The sequence below is a fragment of the Accipiter gentilis genome, chromosome 5, assembly GCF_929443795.1.
Source record: "Accipiter gentilis chromosome 5, bAccGen1.1, whole genome shotgun sequence".
Lineage (NCBI taxonomy): Eukaryota > Metazoa > Chordata > Aves > Accipitriformes > Accipitridae > Astur > Astur gentilis.
Window position 1 is genome coordinate 24787755 of NC_064884.1, and position 11995 is coordinate 24799749.

At 43.4% G+C, this 11995-nt stretch overlaps 1 protein-coding gene across 5 annotated transcripts in view; it reads right to left on the minus strand.

Annotated features, from left to right (window-relative positions):
* The window catches only part of SLC2A12 (solute carrier family 2 member 12), a 33268-nt gene extending 21761 nt beyond the window's left edge, over window positions 1–11507 (minus strand). For 4 of the 5 annotated variants that reach the window (XM_049800990.1, XM_049800988.1, XM_049800992.1 and 1 more), the window contains exons 1-2: window positions 11212–11507; window positions 2190–3512 (exon numbers count right to left, since the gene is read on the minus strand). In XM_049800990.1, the coding sequence (XP_049656947.1) occupies window positions 2190–3512; window positions 11212–11338 (1450 nt within the window). In that variant the 5' untranslated portion in view covers window positions 11339–11507. The remainder of the gene's footprint in view (window positions 1–2189; window positions 3513–11211) is intronic. The other variant, XM_049800993.1, reaches the window with a different exon arrangement.
* Window positions 11508–11995: the final 488 nt, after the last annotated feature.

Here is an 11995-nt window from a genome sequence, read left to right on the forward strand (position 1 = left end):
TCTGCTCTTTGTCCAAAAGAGGCTGATTTGATCTGTAGGTTGCAAACAGACACATCCCCAGCACCGCCTTCGCCTTAGCCAGCAGGACAGGCAGACGTTGTGCGGAGTACGAGATTTTTGCATTGAAAATATAATGGTGCGGGGATTACAGTGCTTCTGTCCCCAGGAGCCCAGGCATCGCTTGGCCACAGCAGCCAGCGAGTCCAGCCTCGATGCCTCCCTCCCGTTGCAGAGTTGACAATGACTAATGGTCTGGTCCAGACCACAGACCAGATTTAGTGATGAATAACATAAACATGTAAAAACTGCTTACTTTATGTAAGCAGAGGGGCTCAGGTTTTTTCTTTACTCAGAAAGGCATATTGAGGATATGAAAGGTAGGATTTTAAAACACATTCAAGAATTAGGACTCTAAGCAGCAGACTTTGAAGGCTGCATATAAGACACAAATCATAGCCTCATGTCCCAACCCAGACTATTTAACCACAATAGATCTTTTGCAGATTCCAACAACTTCTTGATTCTCTCTGACTCTTGCATTTTCTATACATTGTTAATTTTAACTGAATAGTGTACTTTTAAAGGCATGGAAATGTCTTGAAAGTATTACCTGCAGTTTGAAATACCTGTATCTCTCCTAGACCTGGCCTTCACTTGCTACACAAACACACCTGCCAGTTTAAATTGCCTTACCGTGTCTTTATCATGCATGATTTCAACATGTTGGAGCTGAGACGGTACCTGTTCTTTCCCATTTGCTGTTTGAGAGCATTTGTCCTCTTGCCAAAAAAGAGGTCAGAAAACAAGCACAGGCCTCAAAGACTTCTCAGATTAGCCTGGCAAACACACCTCAGTTTCTGCAGCCCTCAAGGAAGTAGATGTCGTTATCGTTAACTTCACATTAGACCAAATTAGATGACCAGGAACCCATTTACAACCAGGTCAAGAGGAAAGAAGCTTTCAACAAGAGGCCAAGCCTGAACACGTGCCCCTGCCTTGAGGGTCATTAAATGTAGGTTTGAAACACCCAAGTAAAGCTCAAGTTACATTTTCTTTTCAGGGCTGCACCCCTGGTTTTGAACCTATCTCATCGACAGCAGAATCCAGCCCCAAGATGATCTGCAAGGGAGGGAATAATGCTGCAATAACACAGTCAAGCTTGCTGCCCTGGCAATGAATGCTTATCTCACGCTGCTCAACCAGTGAGTAATGTTTAAATTAAATAAATACTGCAGGGGAGTTGCTGTTAGTGCAATTGTTGGGTTGTACTCTTGTGGCAAGCTTTTTATCATAATAGTGCAGCAGTAGTACAGTGTGTTTGCAAGGCAAGTTTGAGCCAGGGCACAAAAGCACATAAAGTCTGTTAATAAATAATGGACTCTGTGCATGTGGGTTTTGCAGTGTGGCTAAAAAAATCAATCCCTTCAAAGTACAATAATACTCAAGTGCTATTGAAACAAAACAAAAGAAAACAAAATGGAGAGATTTAATTGCTAGTCCGTGGGAATGGCAAACACGTTCTCCTCTGGAGAGAGCAGGAACCATGCAAGTGTGATGGCAGCTGCAGCAGGACCTCGGTTGTACAGTGACACGCCTGTGTTCTTCCACTGGTGCTGTTCAGCACAGGTGGTGGTGATGATACTACAGTTTGCTCATGAAATATAATACCTTGAATGTCTTTCCGATATCTGAAGACTATTATATAGTCAGGGGGCCACACCCTCTGCAGGACTCAGGCATGTGGCATTTCATGGATTTGATGGTGTCATACCATACAGAGGGCTCGGGCTTATGATTATCTTGGGTTTATGAGTCAGCAGCACCAAATGCCTACATCTTAACTTCCCAATGTAAGGACACAATACACTAGGAAGAGGAAAGATAGTCAGGGGTCCCATAATTTTGCTGTACAAAAGCTCACAGCAGTTCTTAACTCCACTGAAGAGGAGCAGTCAGTTCCACTGAACTGAAGAGAGATTAGGCCATTGACCTTAATGGGCAGGACCTCTTCCTAAAAAGCACACCCCAGGCCCACCAGGAGGGTATGTGACAATACCAGTGCATATTAGCAGAAAACACTGCTTTGCCCACCTTGGGAACTGCCTGATGCCAAGCTGGGCATGTCATCCCAGCACTTAATCTACTTGTAAGTAAACCATTATAAAGAGTTAGAAAAATTAAACACTTACTTGGTCCAAGACCTATGGAAAATGCAGCAACATAAACAAGCAGGCTGGCCAGTGAGAGCCATTTCAGGACAACGGGAACCTCCCCACTTTCCACGTGCGACCCTGTTGTGCTTTTGCCTCCTGCCAGGGCAGTCCTGTTCAGTTGTCCCATCCTGGCAACATCTGGGCTTCTCTGCGCATCAAATGACAATCTTTCTGGTGAAGCCATGCTAGCAAAGAGGTCCTTGAGACTCCCATTGGTGACACCAGTGAGATTTCCTGGTCTCTGGAGAAAGAAATCCTCTGGAGATTGGCTTCTACAAACATTGGTGAAATTCACATATATGTTACGGTTCACTAAGCCCATAGTGACCAACGATACTGCCATAACAGAAGAGCCAATACACAGAAAAGTTTTACTTCCAACTTGATCCACAAAAACTGTGGCTGGGACTGTGCTGACCACTTTAACCACTCCAACTCCAGTAGAAGCCAAGCTGGCAGCTTCATTGCTCTGGAACCCAACTGACTTCAAAACAGTTGATGCATAAAATAAAATGTTGGGTTGCCCAGTTGTTTGCACAAAAAAGACTAAAGTGAGTCCTACCAACATTCGGGCCCTCATATTGTTTCTTGAACGAAACAGGTCCAAGAAACTATACTGATGTTCATCTTTCAGGGAAGACTTTATCACAGTAAGTTCTTTAGTAGCATCTGATGTTTCCCGTAGCCTCTCCAGTACTTTTCTTGCAGCTTCATCGTTATTTTTCATGACAAGAAACCGAGGACTTGGAGGAAGGAAGTACATGGCAATAGCCTGCAAAGCACCTAATGGAATCACAAGGCCAAACATATACTTCCAGCCATGAGATACGCGGGCAAAGGCATAATTTGAAATATAGGCAAAAAGAATGCCTATCACAATCATGAGTTCATTTAATGATACAAGGAGGCCTCTTCTGTGCTGTGGGGCGATCTCAGCAATATACACACATGTTGCAATTGATGATAATGATATGGAAATACCTATGGCAATCCGTCCCACAATAAATATCCCATACGATTCATAAGGCAGTAAAATCAGACTCCCCAACACAAGTAAAGAAGATGCAATAATAATTGCAAGTCTCCTTCCAAATTGGTCTATCAGGAATCCACCAATAAGGGATGCGAATAAGGCCCCAAAAAGCAGGGAACTTACAATGATTTCCTGCTCTTTGCAAGAGAGTGCTAATATGCTGCTCATCTGAAGAAGAGCTCCAGAGATAAGGCCCAACTCATAACCCATCAGAAGTCCACTTATGGCAGCAACGGCAGAAGATAAAAAAGTAAATGTTCCACAGCCTGAAATAAGAGAAAAAAACACAAAAACTTGAAAGTGTGATTTCTGCAACATTCTGACAACTAATAATAACTTTGATATACCAGTCCAAAAAATCTTTTTGTAACTTTTAGGAAAAGCAGTTAGGTGCATACAAACTCAGCAGCAGTGGTGACATAAAAGGCTATTTTTGAAAAGAAAAAAAAAGTTTTAATTCATATAAAAAACTATTTAATTTTAATGCTTTTGGGTTCCTTATCTTCCTGAACAGAAATCAAAAAAGTTTTGATCAGGCCCTAAATAATTAAACCTTCTGCCTCAGAATATCATTGCAAAAGGCAACACTGACAATACAACCTTTTGTTAAGAAAGCAATTTTTGCCTTGAGATGTTCTCAATGTTTTTCCCGTACTGAAGTCTTGACCACCTAACTAGTGTACCACGGGCAAGGAAAGCAGTAATTTCCCAACCAAATTGCTTCAACCTTGACGTGAATAAGTAACAAGTTAAGCTTTCCCTTGCTGCTTACTAATTCCTTTGCTTCACCTGAGGATGCCATGAAGGCTGCTGGTTACATGTGAGGGGTTTTTTTGCCAAATGGAAACTTATCCACTGAAGACCAGGCTGATCCACATAGCTGGGATATTCTAGAGAAAACAGTCTTCAAGGTACAAATTCATGAACTTTCTGGGCTTTGCTCATCACTAATCTCAGATTCTTCAGAATATCGGGATCAAATATTTCACATAGTTTATGACAGCCACCATGTCAGGAATAAAAACCAGCTGGTGAAAACATAAACCAAATGGAGATTATATGTCTTTGAATGTCCACTTTAAAACAAACTCATTTTATACAACTGCAATTCATTGTTTATTGTTACAAGATAGAGTCGACTGATCGCATTCTACTAACTGTGAAGCCTTTTGCACCCTAAACCTTGAGGAATATATCAGTTTGTTATTTTTGGTTGTGTTCTTTCTCCCAGCATGATTTTCCTCTCATCATGATGTTGGCTGCCACACAACTAGGGAAAGAGTAAATTGACTTCTGATTTTCCAGTTAGTTGGAGAGATAGGACGTGTCTGAGGAGAGGTAGCTTTTGCAGCATAACAGAGTCCGTATTTCAGTTAATTCTCCTGGAACAAGTACTTTCCAGCTGGAAAGTAGTATATGGTCTAATTGAAAATGATACATAGACTTTGTTTATTTTTAGCTTATTTTTCTAAGGCATTAAGGCTCTTTGATCATACTGACTGCTTGGAGTTCCTTGCCAATAACTTTGGGGCACATTGGCAAGGATCAGTCCCATTTGACAGAGGATATTACATTTCTTAAGATTGTGAAAAGAGAGGAGGAGGGCAGCCCTAGCAGTACTTCTGCACTACTAAAATAAACAGTGCCAGAGTGCAGGCCCGGACCCTGGCATGTGGCCACGTATCCCACTAAATTGCTGGCACGGTGGCTGGCACGGTTGTGCCCCAGGCCACCTCTCCTCTCCAAACAATTCCCACCACTACACCCTGCGGCCACACGCCACCGGTGGCCGGGTTATTCTGGAGGGTAGCAGAGTACAACGGTGCGAATATAAACTGTGCCTCCAGGGCCAGGGGGGACGTGTAAGCCCGTTAAGTCTATTAAGATAAGTATAGATAAGTATCGCCTGTTAGCTCTCCTACCTGGCTCTTGGTTCACTCCCTTAAAGCCAAGCCAAGGCCAAGCAGCAGCAGCCCCGAGCTATTGGGCGCACTCCGCGCACCTCAGCCCGGTGGCTGGCAAACCAGAGAGAGGGGAGAGGCTGGTGAAAAACACACGGGCTTGTTACGATGGGCCGTAAGGGCACGGGGGAAATAGGAGTACTCGGAGAAGTCTTCCAGAACGTAGGGGTAGATGGTAGATATATTGTGATGGAGGTGGGGCAGCTTGAAGAAAATGTCAGATACAAATTTGCAAAATGCTCTGGTGATGTAACTTTTTTTTTTATATTGTTGTTGTCCATGTCTGTATTATGTCTAATGATTTTTCTTCCTTTATGTCTGCAGTATCTGAGATCGTTGCACTTATTTTAAACAGAGGTTAGGGCATGGGTTAGGGCAAGGTCCTGCTGTACTTCTTTAACACACTGAACAGCGCTTCAGTGGAAGGACTACTGACTCTGGTTAAGCTGCCTGGTGCTACATGTGCTCCATCCTCCAATGCATGCATGTAATATACATTTTATCATTGCAAAACCTAATTTCTCCCTCCCCTTTATATGTTTTACTAGCCTGATTGCTGTATTTTACTAGATCTGGAAAATCTAGGAATGATTCCTGGCTGGAAATCAGGGCTGGTAACAACACAGTGTTGTGCTTAATGAATGAGCTTGGGTATCAGAAGATACACTGCTAATTTGATCACATTGCTCTGCCCAAACTACTGCTCAGTGCTGATATTTCTGCTTCCTTGGATATCTTTGGGTTTTATGTCATTAAGCCATGTAGACCGAACCTAAGATTTTGCTTTAATTTATATATTATGATCCCAAAAGAGACTGTTGTGGTCATCCAGTCTGACACGAACAGCACAGCATAATCCTTCAGACACATTTAAATGACATTTTATTTGAACTGGGCCATTTAAAATATTCAGCTTTGATTTAAAAATTGCTAGTGGTTGAAAGCCAATTACTTTAAGTCATAAGTTGTCCCGATGGTTAATTGTTTTCACTGTAAATTATCTGGAAGTTATTTCTAGACTTAATTTCTGCAACTTCGGTTTCCAGCCATCAAATCCCATTCTCCATTTGCCTGCACTTAGTTATGTTCACTAAGTACAAAATTATTGCCTCTCATCGAGTCATCCCGTAGACGTCTCCTTGATAAGCTACTTAGCCTGTGAGGCTTTACAAGTTTACCAGTCCCTTAAGTATTCAAAGCCCTGTTTTCTGAACTCTATCCAGATTATCAACTTCTTCAACAAATTGAGAGCTGGACCTGGTGCTCCTGCAGTGGTTGCACAGTGCCAGATAGGAACTTGATATAATTGTCCCGCTCCTGGTAGACATTTCCCCCTCTACTCATCTAAGGATTGTCACAGCTGTGTACAGGAGCTCATCTTCTGCTGGTTATCCTCCAGGACAACCAACTTCTTTTCTGACTGGGTTCTTTCCAAGGCATTGCCTCTCCTTTAAATATGGCCTGCCTTCTTGCATCCTAGCTAGGAATGCAAATCACTTTATGTTTGTCTGTATTAAAACACCTAGGATGGGTTCAACTTACCTAACTGTGAAAGACCTACAGCATCTCTAGATTTCTTCTGTAACCACTTGCGAAAAATAGGTACTTCTAGATGTCTGAAGTAGGTCAGATGCCTATTTCTCTCCACTGCCTATAAAAGGAATCTGTGTGGCTTGCTCAGATGCAGATGTCTAAAGTTAGCATAGAGGAACCCCAGACAGCACATTCACTCGCAGTCAGCAGGCCAAGCCATCCGAATTGCATTCAGCCAGTGACATATCCCATTTATTAATCAACTGTCACCTTTATCACCCACAAATAATCCATTATTATCTTCTTGCAGGCAACTGAGAAAAAACATTAAGTAACAGAGGGACAAAAAACTGAGTTTAAGGCTCTCCAGCAGAAACACAGCAGTGTGGGCAGTGTCTCCTATTATAATAATTTGAGGTCTGTGTCCTGCACAGCTTTAATTCTTTAAATGTGCAACCGTCAGTTTTGCGTGGTTCCAGTTTCTGATTCAAAATGACAGTGCCAAGTCAAATATCTTGATGGAGTCCACCATCAGCACTGTTCTTTACAATCCAGGCTGTGCTCTCCTCAGCCTGTGGTCCTCAGATCACAGCAACCAAAGTGGTTATTTACTTATAATCCGAGAGGCTGTACAAGCTGGGTGTGGAGCTTGGACACCTGGGAAGTTGCTAGGGAAGCACTCAAGCCCATATATTTCTTGCTTCTCCAAGTACAGCAGCTTGAACAATGTCTAATGTTTCTTTGGTTTGTTTTTACTGGGTCAACTGGTATCCTTGCTCATACATCCAATGACAAACGCCCACAGTCGTATGGAAATAGCAGAGGGCTGTAACTAAAGAAGACCCCTGAATGAAAAGCAGATTCTGATGCAATGCAAAGGGAGACACATTGCCTTTCTGCATTAGCAGCAGCAAACTCGGCAGTTAACTCCGTATCTCTTGTGCCTCACAGGCACTATTCTGCTCAGAAACATCCTTATATCACTACGGGGTTTTGTTGTAACTGCTGTACCTAAGACTTGCCTGCTCAGAACTGCCTGCTGAGTTAAACCCTGAAATCTCTTCTTGGTTTTCCTTCATGGTCTTCCTCCAGACAAAATTCCCTCTGACTTCAGCATATGTTTTGCTTTAACATTTCCAGATAAAGCATGTTGCAGTAGTTGTACTCACAATCCTTTTAAGTGTCACCTCTAATGATGTTGTTGGCAGTTCTTAGGCATTCTTTTTTTCAAAAAAAAGCTTCTTAAAATGTATATTCCTCTTATTTTTATGAGATGTCTGCAAAATACATGGCAGTGTGCAGCCCAGGGGAATAAAATATTTTAATGATGGCTTCCAGAGAAATTTCTCCTTCTGTCTGCAACAAACACCATGGCTAATGAGTGTGTGGCTGGTGTGTGACAAGTGATTGGAAAGTCTGTTCTCTAGTTTCCCCACGTAAACAAAATGATTTCTCACAACTGTTACTCAGGTCAAAAGCAGAACTACTTGGCAAACAAACTTATCTTTAAGAACATTTGCTGGAAATGTTTATGCTTGGTTCCTGAGAAGGAGACCAAGCGTAGTTGTAGAATAGCAGTGTACTGTTGATGAGATCGGATGGGGCCAAGTAGTAGGCTTGTGCCCCTTTACTTATTTTCAAGCACATATTTGGGAAAATACAGTCCTTCCAAAGGCAAAATATTTGTTCTGTGTGGGCATTATGGATAATTTATGGGCATTATGGATAAATGATCCGTGACAGGGAAGATCTGCAAGCAGGCTGAGCTGGGAAACACCACTCTTTGCCCACTTCACGTGCAGGAGAGCTATGGGAAAGGTGCCTGGGAGCCCTTTCCAGCTCATCTCGTCAGTACCATGCTCCACATGAGTCCAGATACTGAGATTTCTGTGATATAGTTTTTCTTTCTCCCAAGAGAACATGCAGTGTGCCTACAGAAAATTAGTGGGACGGAGTGGGCGGAGAGATTACTTCTTTATGTAACCTGTGCAAATACATCTGTTTTTAGGAGGGGGCTCAACTGTCTCTACTAATATGGTGCTTTCTTCTGTTGACTTCGATTTAATCTGAGGTGAGAAATGTCTCAGTTTGGGAGGGAAGGAAAGTATTTTCCTGGAAGGTCATATATATGTTCTTTAAATCCCTGGGGATTCTTTGATCTATTTAGATATTTGGAAGGTGAAATCAAGCTCTGTCAACCCTTGGTTAATAAGCATAGGTCAGAAAATCACGATGAGTCGAATGCATTGCATAGATATGAATCCACAGCATGGAACCTCCCTTTTTCAGTAGAACAAGGTATCAACTTTTATCCATGATAAATCTTAAAACTACAGCATCTGTATCTGAAAAATTTAAGGTATCTTTAACAACATATTTCTTCTCCATCTGAGTGCTGTCTGATATACAAAAAGTTTGCCTTTGCTGGTAAATAGTGTTTTAAATTCCCCAAATTAACTTTAAAGGAACATTTTGCTAAAGTGTATAGAGTGTGGATCACATGGTTTTGTAGAATAGATATTTAATGCCATGTGTTGGGAATTGCTGCATAATTAAATCATGGTTTGTCTTCCCGTAAAAGGTGATTATCCCATTTTCATGCCATCATGATCTTTGCTGCACTGTCACAGTCACTTTCTCTGTCTCATCCAGTTGTCTGGTATAAAAAGTTCTATGTTACCCTGTTGATCTATTTTAACACCTGAGGTTTCTTTAGATCCAGTAGCTGCTCAATAGGTGCATTTCTCCTATTAGCTAGGATACATCTGATCTAACTGCCCATCTAGAAGACTGGCATGGGATCTAATACAGTTACCCAACAAGACCCTATGGGATGAAACAAATGGTGGCTTTGGGACAAAGTTACGTTGCAAGCAGAGCTGGAAAACCTCAGAAAATACCAAGTTTACCCCAAAAGTGTCAGGGCCATGTGGGATCATGATCATTTGACAAATATGGCTCCTCCGACCCAAGTGTGAAAGGCAAACCCAAAACAAATATTTTGTAAATTGAATTAAAAACAAAGGCAGAAGGAAGCTAATGTATTGCTCATCTTCATGCATCTAAATTCCTGCAATGATGGGAGGCATTGTACACTTTGTACAGCATAAGCCCGATGAAAGTATTGTGTGAGCAATATTAAAATTTCATGAACAAAAACCCACTGGCACTGATGGAAAGCCAGGGAACACAGATCTTGGGCAGACCCACCCTGGCCATCTCTCCATCTCTTAGTGCTCTGCCATGTATTTTCATTATGTCAACAGGCAGCCTGGCCCTTCATTACATTAAATGGGATTTGGGTTTTGTTTTGTTATTTTCTAGTAAGAATCAAAAAGTTCCTTTAATTCCTAGCTAGGTAATTATAAATTCCTCAGGTTGCTGCTTTAATTTCGTAGGGTAAGGCCAAGCATGTAATTTGCACAGGCTGTTCTAACCGTAGCTCTTGTGCTGCAGTAACTTTGCTGTCTGTTTATTATAACTGCTGTGCTTCCCTTTGATAATGCTATCTTATAACCATCTGCATTGGTCCCCCCATACCCTGAGGTAATGTTAAATATGTCTGCACACCGATTGACTTTCTGTTCTTGATTAACCTCTGCTTCCAGGTATCAGTAGATGTTGCTGGACTGATCACTATTACACTCCAACAAAGCATTTGTGCCTGTGGTATCTGAACATTCACGGGTTAGTCAGTTCATTCATTTTTAAGTAAACAAAACCTGCTTGGGACACAGTCATTTCTGGCTTACTACCCTGCTTTCCTGTTTGGGTACAGCTGACTTGTGGGTGAGAAATGTCATGATTGTGGGTCATTTTCCCCTTGATCTTATCATCAATGAAAGAGACGCAAAACCATGCTGTAACTTAGAAAAACTGGCTGGGATGGACAGCAAGGGTGAAGAGCCAGGGAATTCAGCTTCAGCACTCAAAAATCTTTTGTAGAAGAAAATCTACAGTTGATTTTTCAGGGCGTCAGCACAGAAACCCTGTTTCTTCCTGAAATGCTAGGGGACAAAAGGCAGGGGGAAGTCCCCGTCCCCCCCGGACTGTTCCCCTGCAGGAGCAGGTGCAGCGCTTGCCTGGCCTCCCTCCACTTGAGTGAAAAGGGCTGAATTGCCCCGAGCACGCAAGGACCGGAGCACCGTTGTTGTCTTAGACGGCAGCGGGTTCTCCGATTTTTCAGGCGACTGATCTTCGTAAAGGAAAGGGATTTACGCAACAGACAGCACATGCACGAACAGCAGGACCGAGGCCTTTCGGGAAAAGTATCACGTAAACTTCATTCGAAACTGAAGCCAGCATCCCCCTTCCTTACTCACGTTTTCCCCCTCTCGCACTTTTAGCAATTGAGAGAGTGTGCCCGGAGAGTCCCTTGGCTTTGCGGGGCTTTTTTCCCCAGCCCCGAGCATTAGCTCCGCGGGCAAGCTGCTGCTGGCCAACAGCTGGCATTCGGCTCCTGCCGCTTTACCTGCTGCAGCCGGGAGCTTGCGGAGGTGGCGGCGGCGGCGGCTGCCCCGGCTGCTCTCCTCCTCCTCCCCGGCTCTCATCGTCGGGTTCTGCTGGCCGAGGTCCTCCGTGCTCTGCCCAGGTACCATTGCCACCCCCTTTTGCACCTTGGGGCAGGAGCACTTCACGGGGCAGCGGTCCTTCCCCAGCCCGCGAGGAGAGCGCGGGTTATTTTCCTCATGGCAACAAGTTGCTGAAGCTGCCTGAAACCAAATGCAAACCACAAAGTGGTTTGTGAACAACTTTGTTGCTATTTCAGAAGGCTTTGCCCTTTGCAGTGACACAGGCTGTTGCTATTCTTGGGAGCCTATTGCAGGCGAGGGGAGGGCCGTCTGTCGGAAGTATTGCTTTTGCCTTTTAACAAATAGTTGGAGACATCAGACGTCCACACGCAGCTCGATGCACATTCCTTACCGTTAGCTTAAAGGGTCTCTCTCCTCCCCGTGTCTCTTTTCCTTCTCTCTCCCATGTTCACAGGCACGGGTTTTTAACAGAGAAGGCGCGCCAAAGGGGGTGATTTCAAGTGTTTGCTATGTCAGCCAAAGTTAGGGCACGGAGCATGCACACGCAGCATCGCTCCGTTCTTGGAAATCGTGAGCAAGCTGTGGTGAGAAATAGCGGAGAGGAAAAAAACCCATGGCAGCCCTTTGCAGTCTGCGACGGTAGGAATCAGGATTTTTCAGGGTATAGGTGCAGGTGCTATTTTACAAGCAAATGAAAGGCAAGCTACCCTCTCTCCCATGACA